This window comes from Mustela nigripes, chromosome 16 (genome assembly GCF_022355385.1).
Source record: "Mustela nigripes isolate SB6536 chromosome 16, MUSNIG.SB6536, whole genome shotgun sequence".
Taxonomy (NCBI): Eukaryota; Metazoa; Chordata; class Mammalia; order Carnivora; family Mustelidae; genus Mustela; species Mustela nigripes.
In genome coordinates this window covers 36,452,454-36,477,752 of record NC_081572.1, presented here as the reverse complement: position 1 = coordinate 36,477,752, position 25,299 = coordinate 36,452,454, and the positions used below count along the sequence as shown (strand labels likewise).

Below are 25,299 nucleotides of genomic sequence, written 5' to 3'. Positions count from 1 at the left end.
GCGGTTATGGCGGTTTTCGCCCGCTTCGACCCCTTTTCGTTTGGTACTGGGTTACAGGAGAAGGGGGTCCTCCGGGGACCTAGGCCGAGGGGGTGGGGGAAACCCGGCGCCCGACTCCAGTCTCCCAGGCTCAGAGGCAGTGGTACGGGGGCCGAGCAGCAAGCGAGAGCGTCTCAGTGCGGGGAGGAGAGGGTCCGCTTGGCTGGGCTGGCACCTGGCCGGGGCTGGGGAAAGCGACCTCTCGCTTCTAAGAGCCCGAGCGACCAGACTTCTCTTTCCCAGGGCTTTCGGGCTTGACCAGGGTTAGGGTAGTGAAGGCTCTGAAAAATCTGGCCACAAAACTGAACAGCCGTTTGCAAGGTGTGTGTGTTTGTTGTGTGTGCACTATTTGTCTTCCCCCGTTTAGAATGTCCTGTCCTTTTTATCACCTCAGCAACACAAAAGAAACAGCAGGAAAAGCTAGAGACCTTTGAATTAATAAAGTTCTTGTAGACGTAACTCTTAAGACTTGTCACCTTATTAAAATCAAATCACTGTTAAACAATTACGCAGTTATTAGAACAAAGCTTCCAGACTTTTTACTTAGTCCTTAAATGATTCTGTCCTCTGTCATATAAAAATTGCCGTTGTTCTCATATCCAGAATGATAAAGAAGAACGTCTGCAACTTGGCAAGTTCATCATTTAAGGAAATCCTTTAGTCGGGGAAGTTTTCACCCCACTCCTGTAATGACCTAGTCTGAGTTTGTTTTGTTAACCAACACATAGTACATACACATTTGAAGATAAAATTAGCTTTTCATCTTAAGCATCCTAAATTATTTTTGGAAAGCAAAGTGATGGTGTTTCCTTTCCATAGGCAGTGTTTTAATTTTGGAGTCAGGAACACTAAGAAGTGTAAAGTCTTTAAAGTTACCACCTCCTGCAAGTGCTTATATATATGCCAGGGGAAAAGGGCTATGGCTGTTGAATGAACCACCTGTGTGCAGCCCCATTTCCTATTTCCTTGACACATCTTTTACTTTAGATTTAAAACTTATGTTTTCTAATCTACACTGTCTCATTAGAGTCTTTCATGAATACTTGATATAAGTCAATTTCTGGCTGCAGAAGACAAATATGTAATCCCTTTTCTCTATGTGATGACAGTTTCTAAAATGTTCTTGAGTGGCATTAATTTGATCAAGTATATGATTAATTATGGCACTAAGTTCTGAAAAAATATAAATTTGGTATTTTAGGCCTGTGGATTTTCTTTCGGTGGTTTGGCTTGGTTTCTGTTTTTTGTGCGTGGGGAGGACCTCATCTGCAGAAAGTTGAGTGGATCATTCCCCTTAGTCTACAGTGTTTTAATGTCACCAGTCCATGAACATTCATTTTTTTTTTTTAAATAAGTATGGCCTGAATTGTGATGGAAGTTAGAATGATTGATTTTAAAATTTCTTTCATCTATAAAAGTTGGTTGGAGTAACATCGAATTCTCAAACCCTACCAACCGGTTCAGTAGGTTGGTAGCTGTCTTGGGCTTTAGTCATGATCCTGGGGTCCTGGGATCCAGTCCTGCATTGGGCTACCCTCTCTGCAGGAGCCTGCTTCTCTCTCTGCCTGCCGCTCCCCCTGCTTGTGTGCTCACTCGCTTGTGCTTTGACAAATAAATAAGTAAAATCTTTTAAAAATAAATAAATAAAACACTAGAGGATATATGGGAGAGAAAAGTGCTTTAAATGTTCCTTACCTTGTAAAATGTATGGTAAATGTTACATATATTGGAAACTTTCTGAGGCTGAAAAGCTGTATACTCGATACAGAAAAAATATTACAGTTTTTAGAGAGCAGTGGTGAGGGCCAAGGTTATTTTATAAGGAAGTTATTTTATAATTTTATAACCTTTATTTTATAAAGGTTATTATAAAATAACCTTTATTTTACAAGGTTATTTTATTTTAACATTATGATAGCCTGGGTATGTTTTAAGGGAAGGAAGAGAAAGGCAGGCAACCTTTCTCAGTGTTTAATGGAGAAAATCCAGGAACTATAAGGTACCATATTTCTTAGATACTGTTCCTGTTCTAAGAGACTAAACAAAAAGCAATGGCTTTTTCCAGCTTCATTAACATTAGCCTACTTTTGATGGATATCCTGGTTAGGCTACTTTCAAATAAATGATAGAGTTATATAAAGAACAAAATTTACCCAAGAGATAAGTATATATATATATATTTTTAATTTTTTTTTTTTTTTTTTGAGACAAGTACTGCAAAGAAGAAAGAATTGGAAGATCTTGATTAGTCTCTGTCCTTCTGGGATATTCTCATTTGTGAGCTTGTCTATGTTTTTCCTTCTCTTTTCTAAGCTCCTGAAGGACTTCCTCATCTTTGCCTCTCCCACTGCTTCTAGTACATTGTAACATAGAAAACATTCTATAAATATTTGTGGCTTTAAGCTACATTGAAAGCAAAGGAGGTATTTCAGCTGGGTCTCATTTGGAGGAAGAGGAAGGGGTCAAGGGACTGTCATAAGAAATGTGAAGGCCTACTGAACATTAAGGGAACAGTAGGTAAGGCCAGATGGATCGTGGCCCTAAGTGGGAGATGAGTTTTGTGAGCCTAAACTGAGAAAGTTGTGCTCAAACTGGAGGGGGCCTTGGATATAAAGTAAGGCAATTCAACTTAAGGGGAAATCACTAAATAGTTTTAATGCCAGGAGTGCCTTATCAAATGGTCCTTTAGGGGCGCCTGGGTGGCTCAGTGGGTTAAGCCTCTGCCTTTGGCTCAAGTCATGGTCTCAGGGTCCTGGGATTGAGCCCCTCATCAGGCTCTCTGCTCAGCAGGGAGTCTGATTCCCCCCACACCGACCCGCTGCGCCTACTTGTGATCTCTGTCTGTCAAATTAATAAATAAATAAATACATCTTGGGGCACCTGGGTGGCTCAGTGGGTTAAGGCCTCTGCCTTCGGCTCAGGTCATGATCCCAGGGTCCTGGGATCAGGCCCCGAGTCGGGCTTTCTGCTCAGCAGGGAGCCTGCTTCCTCCTCCCTCTCTCTCTGCCTGCCTCTCTGCCTACTTGTGATCTCTGTCAAGTAAAATAAATAAAATCTTTAAAAAATAAATAAATAAATAAATAAATACATCTTTTTAAAAAAAAAGACAAATGGTCTTTTAGGAAGACACACCTCACCTGTGCTCTATAAGCTGTATTAGAAGTTTGAGAGTCTGGAGGAGGGAGATGCTTGAGGAGATTTTGTTGGAGTCCATCCCTGCGAAGCGAAGTGTTAGCAAAGGTAACTGAAAGGGAAGGATGAACCAGATAGACATGTGACAAGTAGACCTCCCGGTTCTGCTTTCGTGTTCACATATTGGTAATAAATAGTGGTTTTACCTTTGAAATTAAAGCATTGGTCATCTTGCTGTCCAATGTTTGGGTTTGGGGTTTTTTTGTTTTGTTTTGTTTTTTGCCAAACTTTTGCTGTCTTATCAGTGTCTTAGCTGATTGTTGATGTTAGTTGTCTAAATATTCCGGAGAATCATATGAACGGTGCATCGGTCACTAGTTTGGGTTGCTTACTGGAATAAATCATGTTTGTCAGTAATATTCTTAATATAGTTTTTATTGGCTTTCAAGGTAGCCTTTATACATCCTTTGTCTATTTGGTTATGTTAGTTGGGACCTTGGCAAACTTGCAGTTCTGTGTCGTTTGACAGAGGGGGAAATAGGACAGGGTAGTGAAGGGGTTTGCATAGAACTTTACACTTAACTTATGGCTGAATTGGAAAAAAAGAAAATATAACTTGAGTTTCTAGTTTTTATTTAGCCACTAAGCCATATTGGTAATTGTGATCTCTAAGACTATTTGGAGAAGTCTTGACAAGTTGATACATTGTGTGTGACTGGCTTTTTAAAAAATTGATACTACTAAATTTCAACTTGCAGTTTAAACATCTTATCTAGGTAACACAGCTTAGCTAATACATCTTGTGTGCAGTTCAGAAAAGCTGTTCGTTACTGAAGCCTCTCTTTGGGCATGGGCCTCCTTGTCAGCAGTAGAATTGCTAATAGTTCAAATCCTCTACAGAGCTAGAAATCACATATAACTAGATAGATATCCAACTAGAACTTTGTAAACCACCTTACACAGTTTGTTTGTTTGTTTGTTTGTTTTTAATTTAAAATATTTCAGAGCTAGAAGACCCTAAAGGTTGGTTTTTAGCCTTTTTCCTGAGAAGAGGATATTAGGCAATAGAAAAATGCAAGAGCACATAAGTTTGGCATATAATTCCTGGATTTCACTAGATTCTTTAAAGATTATCCGAAACCCCCTTCAGATAGATACTTAACTCCCAAATTGAGTCTTTCCCACTCCGTCTTTTTCTTCCTTGAATTGTCCCATTTTCTTTCCCTCCAGGCTCATAGAAAGAAGTCCCTCTTCCTTTTCAACGCAGATCCTTTTTGCTTCCTTCCTTTGTTAATCTCATTCCCTCAAAAACTTTGTTTTATCAATTACTAAGTATATCTTCTTTTTTTTTTTTTTAAGATTTTATTTGTTTATTTGACAGACAGAGATCACAAGTAGGCAGAGAGAGGAGGAAGCAGGCTCCCTACTGAGCAGAGAGCCCAGTGTGGGTCTCGATCCCAGAACTCCGGGATCATGACCTGAGCCGAAGGCAGAGGCTTCAGCCCACTGAGCCACCGGGGCGCCCCTAAGTATATCTTTTTTATCCTAAACCTTTCTCCCTGCAGAGTCCTCTTGACATTGTTTACTCAAAGATCAGAATTTCCAGGAAACCGCTTTTTTGTTAATCCTCATTCTGATCACCTTTTCTAAAGCATTAGATACTGGTAACTACTTCTTCCTGAAATGTGGTCCTTTCTTAGTTATCACTCTAAGTTATTACTAACTCTCTTGGTTTTCAGCGGCCATTCCTTACTCAGTTTGCATCCTAAGAATTCTCCAAGTTGCCTTTTGGTGTCTTCTCCCTAAATATGCAAATTCCCTTAGCTATTTCATCCACAACCAGGGCATAATTTTATTATTTTTTCTTACCTAGCTAGGGGCATCTGGGTGGCTCAGTTAAGTGTCTGCCTTTGACTTCGGTCATCATCACAGGGTTCCTGGGTTGAGCACCACATCGGGCTCCCTGCTCAACGGGGAGCCTGCTTCTGTCTCTTCTTCTGCCTGCCGTTCCTCCTGCTTGTGCTCTCTCTTACAATAAATAAAATCTTTAAAAAATAAAATCTTGGCTGGATTGATCTAAACCCTTCTCCTGAGCTTGAGTTACTTTTTTGATCCTGCTGGATTGCTCCTCAAAGAGGCACTCACTCCTGCCTCCTTTCTCGCCAAACCTACTCAACAGTTCCTTCTTTTAGGAAACAATATCACCATCCTTGCCATTGCTCAGGCTCCAAATTCTCAGCATCATCTTTAGCTCTGTTTGCTTCTTCTCTGCTTTTCTCCATCCTGGCAATTGCCAAGTGCTCTTGTTGCTTCCTTTCGAATAGCTTTCATTTGCCACTTCTTTTCTAATCCCACCACTCTGGTTATGGCCGTTTTCCTCTTACTAAGTTTATTGTGGTAGTTTCTTGACTGATTCTTTTTGCTTCAAATCTTCTCTGCTTTACCCTGGTTCCTTGAAAAACCTAAACCACATTTCTGATGATTTCACTTAGAAATAATCCCTACTTGTAAGTTCTGACATCAGGGAAATGCAGATCAAATGATGGTGATCTAATACTTCATACTCCTTAGCATAACTATCGTTTAAAAAAAAAAAACACAAAATAACAAGTGTTGGAGAATATGTGGAGAAATTGGAGCCCATGCATTGCCAGTGAGAATGTAAAATGGTGCCAAAGGTGTGGAAAACAGTTTGGCAGTTTCTCAGAAAATAAACACACAATTACTGTATGACCCAGCAATTCCACCCCTGGGGATGGGGTGTTGTGTGTGTATGTGTGTATGGATGTATGTGTGTATCCCCAAAGGAATTGACAGGGGGGCTCAAACAGATAGTTGTAAATCAATGTTCATAGCAGCATTATTCACAATAGCCAAAAGGTAGAAACAATCCAAGTGTCCATCAACAGATGAGTGGATAAACAAAATGTGGTATGTACATACAATGGAGTATTTATTATTCAGCCATAAAAAGGAAAGAAATGCTGACACCTGCTACAACTTGGATGAACATGGAAAACATGTTAAGTGAAATAAGCCATATACAGGAAGGACAGGTATGGGACACCTGGGTGGCTCAGTTGGTTGGGCATTTGCCTTCAGCTCGGGTCATGATCCCGGGGTCCTGGGGTCAAGTCCTACATCGGGCTCCTTGCTCAGCTGGAAGCCTGCTTCTCCCTCTACCTGCTCTGCCTGCAGCTCTCTGTGCTTCTGCTCTCTCTCTGACAAATAAATAAATCTTAAAAAAAAAAAAAAAGGACAGACATATTGGGGCACCTGGGTGGCTCAGTCATTAAGCATCTGCCTTTGGCTCAGGTCATGATCCCAGGGTCCTGGGTTGGAGCCTCACATGTGGCTCCCTGCTCAGCCAGGGAACCTGCTTCTCCCTCTCCCACTCCCCATTTGTGTTCCCTCTCTCGCTGTCTCTCTCTCCCTCTCTATCCAATAAATAAGTAAAATTCTGGAAAAAAAAAAAAAAAGAGAAATGGACAAGTATCCTATGATTCTACTTAATCTAAGGTAGCTAGAAATAGGCAAATTCAAGACAAAAAGTAGTGACCACCAAGGGTTGGGGGAAGGAATGATGGGGACTTATTCTTTAATGGGTATAGAGTCTTTATTAGAGATGATAAAAAAGTTTTAGAAATGGATAATGGTGATAGTTGTACAACATCGAGAGTGAACTTAATGCTACAAACTGTACACTTAAAAGTGGTGAAAGTGGTAAAATTTGGGGATGTGTATTTTATCACAGTTAATGATCTCTGCCTTCATATAGTATTCAAAGGAAAATAAAAGGTCCTCCATAGTCTGCTTCTCTAATTCTGTATCTTATAGTCAACCTTAAATCATTTCTCTAGACAGACAGCTCTGCCCTCAGCTTTTTCTCAAACTGCAGTGTGACTTTGAAAGGCTCTCTGAGGTTCAGCTTAAAAGATGCCTTCACAAAACTCCCTGAGCTATTACCTTCCTTCTGGAAGGAAAAAGATTAATTTGATAGAAAAAGATGAATTTGGTAACAAATTAGAGACGAGAGTTTTCACTGTGCATACTTTCATGCCTTTAAATGTTGTACCAATTTGATAACAAATTAATCTTTTTCTATCAAATTAATGTTTTTCTTTTCATCTCTGTTAGTATTTTGAACTTCTCCCAGCACTTAGCATGTTCTCTCTGACATTAGAGTTAGTCGCCTACAAGCATGTCTTCAACAAGACCGTAAGCTGATTCAGTTCCTCCATGTAGGAGGTACTCAATAAATGTTCGCTGAATTGAATCTAAGCTAGCCTTCCCATATTATGGATGCAGAAATTGGAATCTAGAGAAGCCACACAATGACAGGACTGGGACCAGTTTCAAGGTCTTCTGTTTTCTAGTTCAAAAATATTCTCCCTGTGCATGCATGTGTCTTACAGATGTTCATTCTGTGTTGATACCATCTATTATAGAACAAATGTCAGGACCCTGTTTACATTTCTTTTGTTTATTTAAAAAATTACGTTTTATTTGAAATCCTTGTACATGTTAAAATCCTGATATTTTTCTTCTGTTTTCAGCTTCATGTTTCCAGTTGCAGGTGGAATGAGACCCCCTCAAGGTATGTGAAAGCTGAAGTTTTAAACTTTGCACTGTCATGTTTCTGAACTTGGGAATAAAGTGGATAAAAAAGTCTTGTTGCTGCCAAATAGAGTAAAATTTTCCTAGTTTTGAAAAAAAATATATATATATATATATTTGCTATTCTTAAAATTTCTCAAAAATTACCCCAAAATACAAAAAAAAATTTTTTTTCTCAAAAATTGTGTAATTGTAGGGGCACCTGGGTGGCTCAGTGGGTTAAAGCCTCTGCCTTCAGCTCAGCTCATGATCCCAGGGTCCTGGGATTGAGCCCCAGATCGGGCTCTCTGCTCAGCAGGGAACCTGCTTCCTCCTCTCTCTCTGCCTGCCTCTCTGCCCACTTGTCATCTCTGTCTGTCAAATAAATAAAATCTTTTTTGAAAAAAAATTGTGTAATTCTAGATTGTTAGCCCCATAGGGCAGAAGCTTTGTCTGCCTTATGCTCATTGGTATCTGCAGCTCCCAACATACTGATAGAAGATTATAGGGTTTCTGTGGGTGTTTGTTGAATGACTAAATGAACCCCTTTAATTATTTTATATTACCATGTTTTCTCTATATGAATTTGGTCTTATGTTTGTAAGAAATCATATGTTCTGGTGCAGTATAAATTCTTTTCTTTTTTTTTTTAAGATTTTATTTGTTTATTTGACAGAGAGAGAGAGATCACAAGTAGGCAGAGAGAGAGGAGGAAGCAGTCTTCCTGCTGAACAGACAGCCCGATGCGGGGCTCCATCCCAGGACCCTCAGACCATGACCTGAGTCAAAGGCAGAGGCTTTAACCCACTGAGTTACCCAGACTCCCCAGTATAAATTATTTCTTAAGTCTCAGTTTTATTCTTTTCAGTTTCTTTACTGGGTATATCCCTTCTCTCTGTTTCAGACAAGGGCCTACCAGTATCAATTCTAGCTGTATCTTTAGGGCAACTGTAGTAAAGGGATACAATCTTGATTCATGCAGCTGTGCCACTGGGACATAGCACTGAAGAAAGAATATGTCTGCCTTTCTCTTCTTTCTGCTCACACCCTCTTCGTTGTACCCCGGACACATACCAGTCTGCTTCTAACAACCGTCCCTTCTCACAAAGCCAGTGTTGATTGCTTATGGTAGAATTGCTAGAGAAACAGAGACTCCCAGGTCACCAATAGAATGAAAGATAAAGAGCGGCTCAGTAGCAGGTGGTCAGTGGCTCATACTGACTTTGTCTCCAGTCGGAATCAATGATGGAGGTTGAGTTTCAGGTAAATTTTTCCAAGGGTCAGTTGTATTATTTTCATTGTGCTGACATTTATGCATTATTTAAGCTATCTGTAATTAGATGTGTCCCAGATTTAGAGCGAGTGGTTTGAGAGCTTTTGTTCTTTAGGAGGGTGTTAGAGAGTTATTCATTATTGTGGCTCAAGATTTTGCATTTTTGTAAAACTTTCAAGTAAAAATCTTCATATGGAGCAAGAAGAGAGCCCAAAAGCTTGCCTAGTATTTTTTCTTCTGGAATTTGGAATTGCTTTTGATATTTTTTTTCTTTTTACAAAGTATGTTAGCGTGGACTTTTTGATCATTAGAAGCCTTTAAATTATGCATGGATTAACTGAAAGCATATACAAGAAGCTGACAGCAAGAGTAGCCACAAGATCATGAGTGGTAGTTGAACAGGAGACAAGAGAGAGACGAGAGTTTTCACTGTGCATACTTTCATGCCTTTAGATGTTGTATCAGATGCCTGAGTTACCCACTGAAAAATTAAATAAAACTAATCCAGATGAACAAAGCTTTAGGTGCAAAGGGGCAAGAGGGAAAACATGTAAGTTCCATGAGGGTAAGGACCTGGTTTGTCCTAGAATGGTGCCTGATGAGGATTCGGCCCTCAAATCTTTGATTAAGTGATTGAATGAATAAGTGAATGCTACTTCTAATGTACTTGTAAATATGGATGTTCATGCTTATGAGATTAAATTGTGTTTAAATAACCTTTAAGGTTCCTAGAACTCACAAGGTAAAGCAGTATACTTTACTGGACTTTTAATTTTTTAAAATCAAAATTTGATTAAAAGCTCCTTGTAGTAGAACAAACATAAATGTAACAAAGTCATAGTCTCAGGGTCCTGGGATTGAGCCCCTCATCAGGCTCTCTGCTCAGGGGGGAGCCTTCTTCCTTCTCTTTCTCTGCTTGTCTTTCTGCCTACCTGTGATATCTCTCTCTCTCTCTCTCTCTCTCTCTCTCTTAAATAAATAAATAAAATCTTAAAAAAAAAAAAAAAAAAAGAAGAAGAAACCAGCCTTGGAAGTTACACATACTCATTTAACTATATCCTGTTGGTTGTACTGGTCAGCCCTATTCAGTATGGGAGGAATGACAAGGGAATGAGTACCAAAATGCAGAAATTGCTGGGGTCCTTCCTAAAGGCCAAATACCACAATTAGGCCATCCTGTCCATTTTTTAAGTATGCACAAAAATTCTGTAAAAAGGTTATTATCTTCACTTTACAGATGAAGTTTTACAACTTGCCCAAGATTGCATAGCTAAGTAAATGATGGAACTGGAGTTTGTACTCAAGTCTGTCTCACGCCACAGCCTGTGCTTTTTCCACTAAATTGTGCTACCTCCCAAGTAACAAGTCTTTCATGTACTTACGGTTTTAAGAAAATAAACTTTAAGATACATTAACTTTATTGGCACCTGGGTGGCTCAGTTGTTTAAGCATCTGATTCTTGATTACAGCTCAGGTTGTGATCTTGGGCTCATTTTATCAAGCTCCATGTTGGGCTTTGCCCTGTGTGTGGAGCCCACTCTGCCCCTGCCAAGAGCATGTGCATGTGTACACTCTTCCTCAAAAAAAAAAAAGTTTTTAAGTAAAAAATAAATACATTGGGGCGCCAGGGTGGGTCAGTGGGTTAAGATCTCTGCCTTCAGCTCAGGTCATGATCCCAGGGTCCTGGGATGGAGCCCTGCGTCAGGCTCTCTGCTCAGCAGAGAGCCTGCTTCCTCCTCTCATTCTGCCTGCCTCTTCTGCCTACTTGTGATCTCTGTCTGTCAAATAAATAAATAAAATCTTAAATAAATAAATAGATAGATAAATTGACTTTAATGACACCTTTGTTTTTCAGCAGGACTGATGCCGATGCAGCAGCAAGGATTTCCTATGGTCTCTGTCATGCAGCCTAATATGCAAGGCATGATAGGAATGAATTATAGTTCTCAAATGTCCCAAGGACCAATTGCCATGCAGGTACTTGCCTCTTTAACCAATTGTTTACAAAGTTATTATTCGTTGTTTTGTGTTACATACTAATTACATGCTAGGAGCTTAATGTTCTATTTGGAAATAAATGTCTGCATCTCAGGTGGCTTCCTTCAAAATAAAATAAAGATATGTTCATAGGAGTTGGGGGAGAAAACAAGATAAGTCATGTAAGGAAAATCTGGTGCCTACTTTATTTAATTACTGGCTTAGAAGAATTTTAGAATGACATCTTAGAAAGTTCAGGGACCTGATACCATGAAGAAGTATTGTTAGAAATAACATTGTTCTCATGAAAAGGAGCAGTGTCATTGTTTGGAAGACTTAGAGCCTTCTTTATATTGAATTATTTAATCCTCATAATTTTTTAAAGAGGTGGCATCTCCATTTTTCTGAGAAGGAATCTACAGGTTTGTGAAGTTGCTCACAGAGCATCGGAAGCCAGAATTTGAACCTAAACAGAGTAAGTCTGTTTTATACAAATTCTACATTGAATTCGCTCTCAATTGAATAGTTTAAAGCAGTGGAGTGATATAGTCAGATTTGTATTTCAGAAAGGTCATCCTGACTACGGACTAGAGAAGGATTGGAGGGAGAGAGGAGGGCAAAAGTAGATAGAAGGAGAATTATTAGAGGGCTGATGAGTGAGAGCAGGTGAGATGTTGACTGATTAAAGCAAATAATGTTACATTTTGCTTTTAGAATTGGTGAATGAAATTAATAATATCAGGATTTAGTAAGCACTAAGATAAGATGGGCTTCTTCCATTTTGGATCTCTCTTTGTAAATTATCTTCTCTAGCTACGATATCCATTTAAACCAAGTAGCCAAATAAACTGAATCCAGGAATCAGGTCTTTGAATGGCTGAATCCAAAGTGTTACAGTATTTTTTTTTTTTAATAAACATATTGGGGGCACCTTGGTGTCACAGTTGGTTAATGTCCAACTCGGTTTCTGCTGAGGTTGTGATCTCAGAGTCATGGAATCAAGCCCTGTATTGAGCTCCATGCTCAACATGGAGTGTGCTTAAGATTCTTTCTCCCCCTCTGCCCCACCCCCTGCACTGGCTCTTTAGAATAAATGAATAAATCCTTAAAATAAATGTATTCCTTCACAAATAAGCCAGAACCAAAAAAGTTTACTTACTCTTAATAAGTATTATAATGGCCTATATTTTGTTTTTGCCAATTATTTAAAATTTTCTATGACTGTGTTTAATTATGTATACAGTATATTAGTACAGTAACACATTGTATTTGCAAAAATGCATATAATTTATAAATAAGTAATAGTCAGCATTTATGAGCAGAATTTAAGTTGAAACTATTGTCGTGTTGAAGTTATATAAGCAAATAAAGCTTTTGTTCTGTATGTAAAGATTGGAGAGAACTTCTGGAATCATTCTTCATTCCTCTCCAGTAAAAGAAATGGGACTAAATTGAGCTTTTGTAGGTTTTAAATCCATGTTACTCAGCTTTTGCTAGGTTATGTTACATAAACAGCAATCCCAAAATCTCTGCCTTAAGAAAACAGTTTATTGGGATGCCTGGATGGCTCAGTTGGTTGGGCTGCTGCCTTCGGCTTGGGTCGTGATCCCAGGGTCCTGGGATCGAGTCCCGCATCGGGCTCCTTGCTCGGCAGGGAGCCTGCTTCTCTCACTGCCTCTGCCTGCCTCTCTGCCTGCTTGTGTGTACTCTCTCTCTCTCTGTCTCTGGCAAATTTAAAAAAAAAAAAAAATCTTAAAAAAAAAAAGGAAAGAAAACAGTTTATTTTTCATTTGTGATGGGTGTCCTTTGTGGTCTGGCTGTGACTCCAATCCATGTTCTCTTTATCCTGAGACCCTGAGATCCTAGGATATCCCAGATCCCTGACATAGGAAAAGAGATGGCCAGACCCTGTTACAATGTTTAGAGCTTCCTCTCAGAAGTGGCATTTATTAGTTACTTCTACTCACCTAAGTAATGTGTCCAAAACAAACAGCAGTAGGGGAAGAATATACCAGGAAGAATATACTAGGGATGTGTATCTTAAAGACACAAAAGAGCTGGAAAGAATCTACCATAGAATGCAGTGTTGTTGTTTATTGAAGTATAGTTAACACACAGTGTTATATTAGTTTTAGGTGTGCAATATAGTGTTTAACCAATTATATACATTACCCAGTCCTTACCAAGATAACTGTACTCTTTCCTTTTTTTTTTTTTTTTAAAGATTTTATTTATTATTTGAGAGAGCACATGCAGGTAGGCAGAGCAGCAGGTAGAGGGAGGGGGAGGAAGCAGGCTCCCTGCTGAGCAGGGAGCCCTATTCCGGCTGGATCCCAGAATGTAGGGATCATGACCTGAGCTTGATGACTGAGCCACCCAATTGCCCTGATAAGTATACTCTTGGTCCCCTTTTTTTTCATCCACCTCCATCTGCGCATGCTAGATCTCTTAAGAGTCTGTTTTTCGGTTTTTCTATCTCTTTCTCTCTCTCTCTCTCTTTTTTTTTTTTTTCAGTTGTTCCCTTATTTCGTTTCTTAAATTCCACATATGGGTGAAATCATACAGTATTTGTCTTTCTCTGAGTGACTTATTTCACTTAGCATTGTACTTATACATTATATATATATAATAATAAGTATAATTATAAGTATAATGAGTATTATATGTACTTATACATTATACACTTATACATTATACTCTCTAGGGTCCATCTGTGTCATGGCAGATGGCAAGATCTCATTCTTTTTTATGGCTGAGTCATATTCCATTATGTGTGTGTAGGGGTGTGTGTGTGTATATATGGAGTACATTCATCTTTGGATAGACACTTGGTTTGCTGCCATATCTTGGCTATTATAAATAATGCAGCAATAAACATAGGGGTGCATAGTGTTTTTATTTTCCTTTTTTTGTTGTTAAAGATTTTATTTATTATTTGAGAGACACCGCGAGAGAGACATCATGGGCACAAGTTGGGGGCCGAGGGAGAGGGAGAAGCAGACTCCCTGCTGAGCAGGGGGCCTGATGCGGATCTTGATCTCAGGACCCCAGGATGCTGACCTGAGCCAAAGGCAGACACTTAACTGACTGAACCACCCAGGTGCCCCATGTTTTCATTTTCTTTGGGTAAATACCGAGTAGTGGAATTCTACATAATGGAATTCTATTTTTAATTTTTTGAGGAACCTCTATACTGTTTTCCACAGTAACTGTAGCAATTTTAATTCCACCAAAGATGCATGGGGGTTCCTTTTTCTCTACATCCTCACCAACACTTGTTATTTCTGAGTTTTTGATTTTAGTCATTCTGACCAGTGTGAGGTGATATCATTGTAATAATTGATTTCCATTTCTCTGATGATGAGTGATGTTGAGCATCTTTTCATGTGTCATTGGCCATCTGATGTCTTCCTTGAAAAAATGTCTATTCAGGTCCCATTTTTAATCGCCTTGTTTGTGCTTTGCTGTTGCATTATATATACTGAATAGATACTGAATTATTTTGGATATTAACCCCTTGTCAGATATTATTTGCAAATATGTTCTCCCATTCAGTAGGTTGCCTTTTCATTTTGTTGATGATTTCCTTTGCTGTGCAGGAGCTTTTTATTTTGGTGTAGTCCCAATAGTTTAATTTTGCTTTTGCTTCCCTTGTCTGAGGCGACATATCTAGAAAAATATTTCTATGGCCAGTGTCAAATTACAACCTGTGTTTTCTTCTGGGAGTTTTATAATTTCAGGTCTCACATTTAGGTCTTTAATCCATTTTGAGTTTATTTTTGTGTAAGGTGTGATAAAGTGGCCCAGTTTCATTATTTTGCATGTAGTTGTCCAGTTATCCTAGCACCGTTAGTTAAAGAGGCTGTTTTCTCCCCCATTGTATGTTCTTGTCTTTTTATTGTAGGTTAATTGACCATATTTGCATGGATTTATTTCTAGGCTCTCTGTCCTGTTCCATTGATCTAGTTTTGTGCCAGTACCATATTATTATTATTGTTGCTGCTGTTGTTGTTGTTTTAGATTTTTATTTATTTACTTATTAAAGAGAAAGAGAGCATGAGCAGGGGGAGGGGCAGAGGAAGAGGAAGAAGCAGACTCCCCACTGATCTGGGAGCCCAATGCCAAGCTCAATCCCAGGACCCTGAGATCATGACCTGAGCAGAAGGCAAACATTAAACCCACTGAGCCACCCAGATGCCCCAGTACCATATTGTTTTGATTACTACAACTTTGTAGTATATCTTGAAATCTGGGGTTGTATACCACCAACTTTCTGAAGATTGCTTTGGCTATTCAAGCTCTTTTGTGGTTCCATACAAATTTTAGTATTATTTGTTCTAGTTCTGTGAAAAATGTTGTTGGTATTTTGATAGGGATTACATTGAATGTGTAGGTTGCTTTGGGTAGTATGAGTATTTTAACAATATTCTTCCAGTCCGTGAGCTGTCTTTCCATTTGTTTGTGTCATCTTCAGTCCCCTTCATCAATATCTTATAGTTTTCAGAGTATAGGTCTTCTGACTCCATCGTTCAGTTTATTCCTAGGTATTCTATGACTTTTGGTGTAATTATAAATGGGATTGTTTTCTTAATCTCTGTTTCTGCTACTTCCATTACTAGTGTATAGAAATGCAACAGAGTTCTGTATATTAATTTTGTATCCTGAAACTTTACTGATTCATTTGTCAATTCTGACAGTCTTTTGATAGAATCTTTAGGGTTTTCTATTTATAGTATCATGTCATCTGCAAATACAGACAGTTTTACTTCTTCCTTATCATTTAGGATGCTTTTTATTTCTTTTTCTTGTCTGATGGCTGTGTCTGAGACTTACAGTACATGGAATGTTGAAATGTTGAAAAAAGTGGTGAGAATGGATGTCCTTGTCTTGTTCCTAGTGTTAGAGGAAAAGTTCTCAGTTTTTCACTATTGAGTATGTTAGTTGTGGGTTTTTTATATATGGATTTTACTGTATTGAGGTATGTTCCCTCTAAACCCATTTTGTTGAGTTTTTAATCATGAATGGATATTGTATTTTGTCAAATGATTTGTCCACATCCACCGAAATTATTACACAGTCCTTTCTCTTGTTAATGTGATTTATCAATGCTGATTGCAAATATTGAGCCACCCACTCTTGCATCCCTGAAATAAATCCCACTTGACCATGGTGAATGATTTTTTTAATGTATAGTAGGATTTGATTTGCTAATATTTTGTTGAGGATTTTTTTTTTAAAGATTTTATTTATTAATTTGACAGAGAGAAATCACAAGTAGACAGAGAGGCAGCCAGAGAGAGAGAGAGGGAAGCAGGCTCTCTGCCGAGCAGAGAGCCCGATGCGGGTCTCGATCCCAGGACTCTGAGATCATGACCTGAGCCGAAGGCAGCAGCTTAACCCACTGAGCCACCCAGGCGCCCCTGTTGAGGATTTTTTATGTCTATGTATCTCGGAGATTTTGGCCTATAGTTTTCTTTTTTTGTAGTGTCTGTCTAGTTTTGGTATCAGGGTATGATGGCCTTGTGGAATGAATTTGGAAGCTTTTACTCCTGCTCTGTTTTTTGAGAAGACTAGGCATTAACTTTTCCTTAAATGTTTGGTAAAATTCATCTGTGAAAGCATCTGGTCCTGGACTTTTGTTTTGGGGGAATTTTCTTGATTATTGATTCAATTTCATTGCTAGTAATCATTGTGTATAAATTTTCTGTTTCTTCTTCATTCAGTTTTAGAATGTTACATATTCCTGGGAATTTATCCATTTCTTCTAGGTTGTCCAATTTGTTGGTATATAATTTTTCATTGTATTCTCTTAGAATCATTTGTTTTTCTGTGGTATTTGTTGTTATTTCTCCTTATTCATTTCTGGTTTTATTTATTTGAGTCTTTTTTTCTTGATGCATCTGGCTAAAGGTTTATCAATTTTGTTTTTCTTTACAAAGAACCAACTCCTTGTGTCATTGGGCTTTTTTTTCCCCCAAGTTCCTTCAGGTGTAAGATTAGGTTCTTTATTTGAGATTTTTCTGAGATAGGACTGTATTGCTGTAATCTTCCCTCTTAGAACAACTTTTGCTGCATCTCAAAGATTTTGGACATTGTGGGGGTGCCTGGGTGGCTCAGTGGGTTAAAGCCTCTGCCTTCAGCTCAGGTCATGGTCTCAGGGTCCTGGGATCGAGCCCCACATCGGGCTCTCTGCTCAGCGGGGAGTCTGCTTCCTCCTCTCTCTCTCTCTGCCTGCCTCTCTGCCTACTTGTGATCTGTCAAATAAATAAAATCGTTTTAAAAAATAATTTAAAAATTAAATAAATAAATAAAGATTTTGGACATTGCGTTTTCATTTTCATTTGGCTCCATGTATTTTGAGTTTTCCTCTTTGATTTCTTGGTTGACCCATTTATTGTTTAATATCATGTTATTTGTGTTCTTTTTTTTTTTTTTTTTTTTAAGATTTTATTTATTTATTTGACAGAGAGAAATCACAAGTAGACTGAGAGGCAGGCAGAGAGAGAGAGAGGGAAGCAGACTCCCTGCTGAGCAGAAAGCCCGATGCGGGACTCGATCCCAGGACCCTGAGATCATGACCTGAGCCGAAGGCAGCGGCTTAACCCACTGAGCCACCCAGGCGCCCTGTTATTTGTGTTCTTTCCAGATATTTTCTTATGGCTGATTTCTAGTTTCATACTGTTATGGTTGAAAAAAATGCATTATACGATTTCAGTTTTCTTTAATTTGTTGAGACTTGTGGACTAAGATGTCATCCATCCTGGAGAATGTTGCATGTGCACTTGAAAAGAATGTGTAGTCCACGGTTTTGGGATGGAATGGTCTGAATATATCTGTTAGGTCCATCTTGTCTAATGTGTCATTCAAATATCTCTCCATTGATGTAAGTGGAGTGTTAAAGTCTTACTATTACTGTATTACTGCAGTTTTTCTCTTTATGTCTGTTCATGTTTGTTTTATGTATGTATCCTATGTTGGGTGTATAGATACTGTTAATGTTTATATCCTCTTGTCCTTTTGTCCCTTGTTAGAGTCGGTTTTAATGTCTGTTTTGTCTGATGTAAGTATTGCTACCCTGGCTTTCTTTTCACTTCCATCTGCATGGTAACTGTTTTTATATCCCTTACTGTAAACTTTTTTTTTTTTAAGATTTTATTTATTTATTTGACAGAGAGAGAGAGATCACAAGCAGAGAGAGAGGGGGAAGCTGCTGAGCAGAGAGCCCAATACAGGGCTTAGTCCCAGGACCCTGAGATCACAACCTGAGCTGAAGGCGGTGGCTTAACCCTCTGAGCCACCCAGGCACCTCTCTGTTATTACTTTCAATCTGCATGTGTCTTTAGCTCCAAAGAGAGTCTTTTGTAGGCAGCATATAGGTTGTGGGTCTTGTTTTTAATCCATTCAGTCTATGTCTTCTGGTTTGAACATTTAGTCTATTTACATTTAATTATGGGGGCGCCTGGGTGGCTTAGTGGGTTAAAGCCTCTGCCTTCGGCTCAGGTCATGATCCCAGAGTCCTGGGATCGAGCCCCACATCAGGCTCTCCGCTGCTTGGGGAGCCTCCTTTCTTCTCTCTCTCTCTGCCTGCCTCTCTGCCTACTTGTGATCTCTGTCTGTCAAATAGAGGCAGAGAGAGAGGAAGGGAAGCAGGCTCCCTGCTGAGCAGAGAGCCTCATTCGGGGCTTGATCCCAGGACCCTGGGACCATGACCTGAGCCGATGGCAGAGGCTTTAACCCGCTGAGTCATGCAGGTGCCCTGATAATCGTGTTCTTATTGCTATTTTCTTACTTCTTTATGGTTGTTTTGTCATTTTTTTTTTGTTCCTTCTTGTCTTGCTGTCTTTCCTTGTGGTTTGATAGCTTCCTTTAGTATTATGTTTGAATTCCTCTCTTTATTTTTTTGTATCTATTACAGGTTTTTTATTTGTAATTACCATTAGGTTCATATATAATATCTTATGCCTGTAGCAGTCTATTAAGTTGAACTTAATTTGTATTAAGTATTATTTGTATTAAGTTGATAGTCACTTAAGTTTGAACTCATTCTAATAGCACTAAATTTTTACTTCCTGCTCCCATATTTTATGTATATGATGTCATACTTTACATCCTTCTATTTTGCAAATCCCTTGGCTAATTTTTATAGATATAATTGGTTTTACTGCTTTTGTGCTTTAACCTCCATGCTGGTTTTATAAGTAACTAATCAACTACTTTTAATATATGTTTGCATTTTACCTGTGAGATTTTTTCCTTTCATCATTTTCTTATTCCTGATTGTGGCCTTTACTTGCCAAAGAATTCCCTTTAACATTTCTTATAAGGCTGGTTTAGTGATGAACTCCTTTAACTTTTGTACATTTGGGAAATTCTTTATCTCTCCTATTATGAATGATAACCTTACAGGGTAGAGTATTGTTTGCAGGATTTTTCCTTTTAGCACTTTGAATATATCATGCCACTGCCTTCTGGCCTGTAGTGTCTCCTGAAAAGTCAGCTGATACAATGTATCAGCTGTCCCTTGTACAAGGAAAATCCCATAAAGCTATCAGCTGGCTTTTCTTTTTTCTTGCTGCTTTTAGTATTCTCTCTTTATCACCACTTCTTATTTATTGTATGTCTTGATATGGACTTCCTTGGGTTTATCTTGTTGGGGGCTCTCTGATTCCTGGATCTGGATGTCTTTTTCCTTCCCCAGATTAGGAAGTTTTCAGCTATCATTTCTTCAAATAAGTTTTCTGCCTCCTTCTCTCTATCTTCTTCTGGGATCCCTATAAAATGAATATTGTTATGCTTGATGCTATTGCATAGTTATCTTAACCTGTTCTCATTTATTATTATTCTTTTTGTTGTTGTTGCTGTTCAGGTTGGTTGCCTTTCATTAAGCTGGCTTCCAGATTGCTGATCCATTCTTCTGCTTCCTCTAATCTGTTGTTGATTACACCTAGTGTATTTTTAAATTTTAGTTATTGAATTCTTTAGCCTTGACTGGTTCTTTTTAATATTTGCTCTTTGTTGATGGTCTCACTGAGATTCTCCACTGTTTTCTCAAGTCCAGTGAGTATCTTTGTGACCATTACTGACCATGTCTGAACTCTTTATCAGGCATATGGCTTATCTCCATTTCATTTAGCTCCCCTCCTACACTTTCTGATGTGGACTTCTCTCTGTAATTAGCTGTGGAAGGTCTATTCTGCCAGTCTTCAGGTTGTTTTCAGAGTTAGTCACATAGATGTAATTCCTTTCTCAATGTGTCCATGGGAGGAAGTGAGTTCAGGATCCTCCTACTCTGCCATCTTCCCCAAACTACCCTCCTTCTGTTTTTTTGTTATTGTTGTTTTTGCTTTTGTTCTCTTAAGTAGGCTGTACACCCAACATGGAGCTTGAACTCATGACCTGAGATCAAGAGTTGCATGCTCTAGCTCTACCAATTGAGCCAGCCAGGTGCCCCTGTTTTTTTGGTAATAGCTGCTTTAATGGGTGTGAGGTAGTGTCTCATTGTAGTTTTGATTTGCATTTCTCCAAAATATGATGTTGAGTATCTTCTCATGTGGTTATTGGCCATTTATACATCTTTTTTAGAGAATTGTTTATTGAGGTCTGTTGTCAATTTTTGAATTGAGTTTTTTGTTGTTGAATTGTAAGAGTTCTCTATATATTTTAGATTTTAATCCCTTATCAGATGTGTGATTTGCAAATATTGTCTTCCATTCTGTGGGCTCCTTTTTCTCTGTGGATAGTGTTTCTTGATGTACAAATATTTAAGGTTTTCATGGAGTCAAGTTGTTTATTATTATTGTTTTTTAATGTTAGTCAGAATTTACCAGCAAAGCCATCAGGTCCAGGACTTTTCTTGTTGGGTGATTTTGATTACTCATTAAATCTCTGTGGCTATATGATAAGCCTTCTCAAAATTATTTTAGCTATTCTAGTTCTTTTATCTTTCCATTCATGTTTTAGGATAATGTTGTCTGTATCTATGAAAAGTCTTCTTGGAGTTTTGATAGGAATTATGGTAAATCTTTTTTATTAGTTTGGGGGAGATTGACATCTTTAATATGTGGATTCTTGCATTATATGAGCAGTATATTGTCTATTTACTTAGGTCTTTGATTTCTGTCATCAGCATTGTATAGTTTTCACCATATAAATTCTTTAAATGTTTTGTTAGATTTACATCTAGGCATTTCATTCTTTTGAGTAATTATAAATGGCATTGTGTCTGTATTTCGGTGTCCTATTCATTGCTAATATATAGAAATGATTGATTTGGGTATGTTCGTTTTGTAAAAATTATAGGATTTTTTTTTGTAGATTCCTCAGGGTTTTCTATGAGATAGTCATATCCTTTTATCAAATTTTAACATACCATATTTGTCTTATATTTTTTTAAAGAATTGAACAAAACAGTTATAATTCCATTCTTCTACTTCCCCAGAGATGGTTATCACTATCAAAAATTCAATGCTTGGGGTCGCCTGGGTGGCTCAGTGGGTTGGGACCTCTGCCTTCGGCTCAGGTCAGCATCCCAGGTTGCTGGGATCGGGCCCTGCGTTGGGCTCTCTGCTCAGCGGGAAGCCTGCTTCCCTTCCTCTCTCTCTGCCTGCCTCTCTGCCTAGTTGTGGTTTCTGTCTGTCAAATAAAAAAACCTTAAAAAAAATTTTCAGTGCTTATTGTTTTCATTTGTATTCTTATACTTCTACTATTTTACATGTTTGAATATTCATGGACATTATATATTTTCTAGATTGTGTGCCCTTCTGCATTTGATTTTTTTAATTGGACATTGTTTCTCCCCTAGACTTATCCCTGTTACAAAGTGAAGCCAAGTTTGTTCATATAGCTGCTGTGTAGTATTCCAATGCATGAGTATATATACTTCGGTTGATGGACATTTAAGTTGCTTCCAATTTTTTGCTGTTTGTTCTAGTTTTATTGATTTCTGAGAGTTCATTGTATATTCTGGGTTCTTGCCTTTGTGGTTATTTGTGTTGCCACTATCGCCTCCTATACTTTGGTTTGTCTTTTAATTTTGGTGGTAGCGTCCTGTGTTGTAAAAGTTAAGACAGATGGATAAATCATTTCTTTTATGGTTTTGAGTTTTATGTCTCATTAGATATAGTCCTACTCTGAGATCGTAAGATTTTTCTCCTGTATTTTCTTATTAAACCTATCTGAAGTTGATCTTTGGTATCAGTATGAGTCTAAAGTTCTAATTTTATTATTTTCCATTTGAGTAGACAGTTGTCTTCAAATCACTTATCAGTAGCCCATTCTTTACTCATTGATTTCTAAGATTACTCCTACACTATCCAATTTCTTTATATGCTTTGGGTTAGTTTATGAGCCCTTCTATTTATCCCACTGGTATCTCTGTCTATCCCTGCATCAGTAACTATCTTAGTGTCCTAATTTTTCTAGCCCAAGATAAGCCTTAATAACTGCTTGTGTGGATCTTCTTTTAAAGAATTTTAGCCATTCATATTTCTTTCCTTTGAAGTATGAATTTTTAAGATAATCTTGTGAAATTCCACATAAAATCTATTGGGATTTTGATTGAAATTGCTATTTTTACTTTTTTAGTCTGTTCTGTCTCTCCAGTTACTCAAGTCTTCAGTAGCCTTCAGTATTCTGCATCTGTGAGTGAACTTCTTTATCTTTAGTGTTTTTAGCAGTTTTTTGGATACATCTCAGATTTCTGAGTTATTTCTTTTGTCATGTGATCCACCCAGTATATAACTAAAGTTTAGTATTTTTTGACCTTTTGGTATATCTAGATTTCAAAAGAATGAATTAAGAAACTGTATAAATGTATAAAGTAACTTTTCAGTAGTAGGAGAAAGACAAAATATCATTCAACAAGCTTGAATCTTCTTGAAGAACAGAATTTTGTAAATAGGAAGGCAGTGTGCAAGAAAATGCCTTGTTTCATTCTTTATTATTTTTGTGGAATGTCTGGTCTTTTGACCTATATGAGTTGAGTAGGGTTTTGGGAGGGGGGGTTGCATTTTATGTGCTTGAGTAAACTAAGTCAATTTTTTTAAAGATAGTTTTATTTATTTATTTGACAGACAGAGATCACAAATAGGCAGAGAGGCAGACAGAGGGAGAAGGAGGGAAGCAGGCTCCCAGCTGAGCAGAGAGCCTGATGTAGGGCTCGATCCCAGGACCCTGGGATCGTGACCTGAGCTGAAGGCAGAGGCTTTAGCCACCCAGGTGCCCCAAACTAAGTCAATTTAAAAAGGAACTTAATTTAAAAAGGAACTTAATTCCTCATTGCAAGAAAGAAATGATGAGGGGTGCCTGCATGGCTGTCTTCAGCTCAGGTCATGATCTCAGGGTCCTGGGATCAAGCCCCACATCAGGCTCTCTGCTTCGCAGGGAGCCTGCTGCCCGCCCCACTCTCTCTCTGCCTGCCTTTTTGCCTCCTTGTGATCTCTGTCTGTCAAATAAATAAATAAAATCTTTAAAAAAAAAAAAAAGAGAAATGGTGGTTATGTGACATGATGGAGGTGTTAATACTGCAGTGGTAATTATTTTGCAGTATATAAGTGTATCACATCAACAGGTTGCATACCTTAAAATTACACAGTGTTATGTCAGCTACATCCCAGTAAAGCTGGAAAAAATAGGAAATTGATTTAGTTATTATACTTAAGTAGATCTGGAAAAAATAAATAAATGTAATCCTAGGACTACAGTGCTAATTTTTAGCAGCAAGAGAACCACACCGTGACTAAAAGTAAGTATACATTGCCACCCTCACCCAAAATTTAGAATAGACAGTGTTAGAATTCCAATATGAATTATTTGTAACTCCCGTTGTAAGGTCCTAAAACCATTCATAAGCCTTCCAAGCTGCTACTCTTCATTGAGCAATTATATGACTGATCATGTGAATAAACACACAACAAAACACATTATAATTGTTTTTAAGTCTGAATCTGTGGTAGCTGGTAATTGGAGAGGCAGCATGGCCTAATGGTGGAGAACATGGACTTTGGAACCAGACATTTCCTTGTTCTAATACTGGCTCTGCCACTTACCCACAATAAATAAAGTAGTTAACTATTTTGTACTTCAATTTCCTCATCTATAAAATGAGAATAATAGTAGCACCTTCCGCCTCATTTTGTTACAAGAATTAAGTCTATTAATATAATATGTAAAGCCCTTAGAAAAGTCCCTGGGACATATGAGGAGCTTCATAAGTGTTAATATTAAGGTATTCTTGTTGATTGTTATCAGAAATATCTCTAATTCTAAGGATCTTACATATATTGAGAATAGTGTATGTAAGTGCCTACTTATATAGCTGGCATATGGCATCAACACAATAAAATGATACATATATTATAACTATGAAGTGTTCATTTTTCTTATTTAGTTGCTTTGACTCTGTTTTTGCCTGCAGAATCCTACTTTGTTCCAGAAAAAAAAATGGGGTCATCATTGTTTTTGAGAGTGTATTACTTTATCAGTATAATTATACTTCGTCAGTATAGTTTTTAATAATTATAATAACGGCTATTTACTCATATATGCTACACAGTGTTCTAGGTGCTTTACCCACATTATATTATTTCTAGGCCTTAAAACAATCCCCTACTGTTTCAATGAGGTGCACTTTTTTCAAAGTTCAGAATGAGGGGATATTTTTGATAATTTCTAAAAGGAGTACTTTGAGGAAAACCCTAACATGATTTCTTCAACAAAAAAACAAGATCTTAAATGTTGATCTAAAATCAAGATCTTAGTGTTGTTTAAAAAAAAAAAAAAAAAAAACCCCAGGCAGCTCAGTTGGTTAAGCGACTGCCTTTGGCTCAGGTCATGATCCTGGAGTTCCAGGATCGAGTCGCCCATCGGGCTTCCTGCTTGGTGGGGAGTCTGCTTCTCCCTCTGACCCTCCCCCTCTCATTATCTCTCTCTCTCTTCTCTCATTCTCTCTCAAATAAATAAATAAAATCTTTTAAGAAAAAAAAAAAAAACATTAAAAATGGGGCACCCAGCTGGCTCAGTCAGCAGAGCATGTGACTTTTGATCTCAGGGTTGAGTTCAAGCCTCTTGGGTGTAGAGATTACTTAAAAGTAAAGAATCTGGGCACCTGGGTGGCTCAGTGGGTTAAAGCTGCTGCCTTCAGCTCAGGTCATGATCTCAGGGTCCTGGGATCGAGTCCCGCATCTGGCTCTCTGCTCAGCAGGGAGCCTGCTTCCTCCTCTCTCTCTCTGCCTGCCTCTCTGCCTACTTGTGATCTCTCTCTGTCAAATAAATAAATAAAATCT

General features: G+C 38.2%; 1 protein-coding gene across 1 annotated transcript in view; it reads left to right on the top strand.

Moving 5' to 3' along the window:
• Positions 1-25,299, top strand: part of SYNRG (synergin gamma) — an 88,299-nt gene that overhangs the window by 238 nt on the left and 62,762 nt on the right. The window contains exons 2-3 of the mRNA XM_059378563.1: positions 7,728-7,768; positions 10,899-11,017. Coding sequence (XP_059234546.1) covers positions 7,728-7,768; positions 10,899-11,017 — 160 coding nt within the window. The remainder of the gene's footprint in view (positions 1-7,727; positions 7,769-10,898; positions 11,018-25,299) is intronic.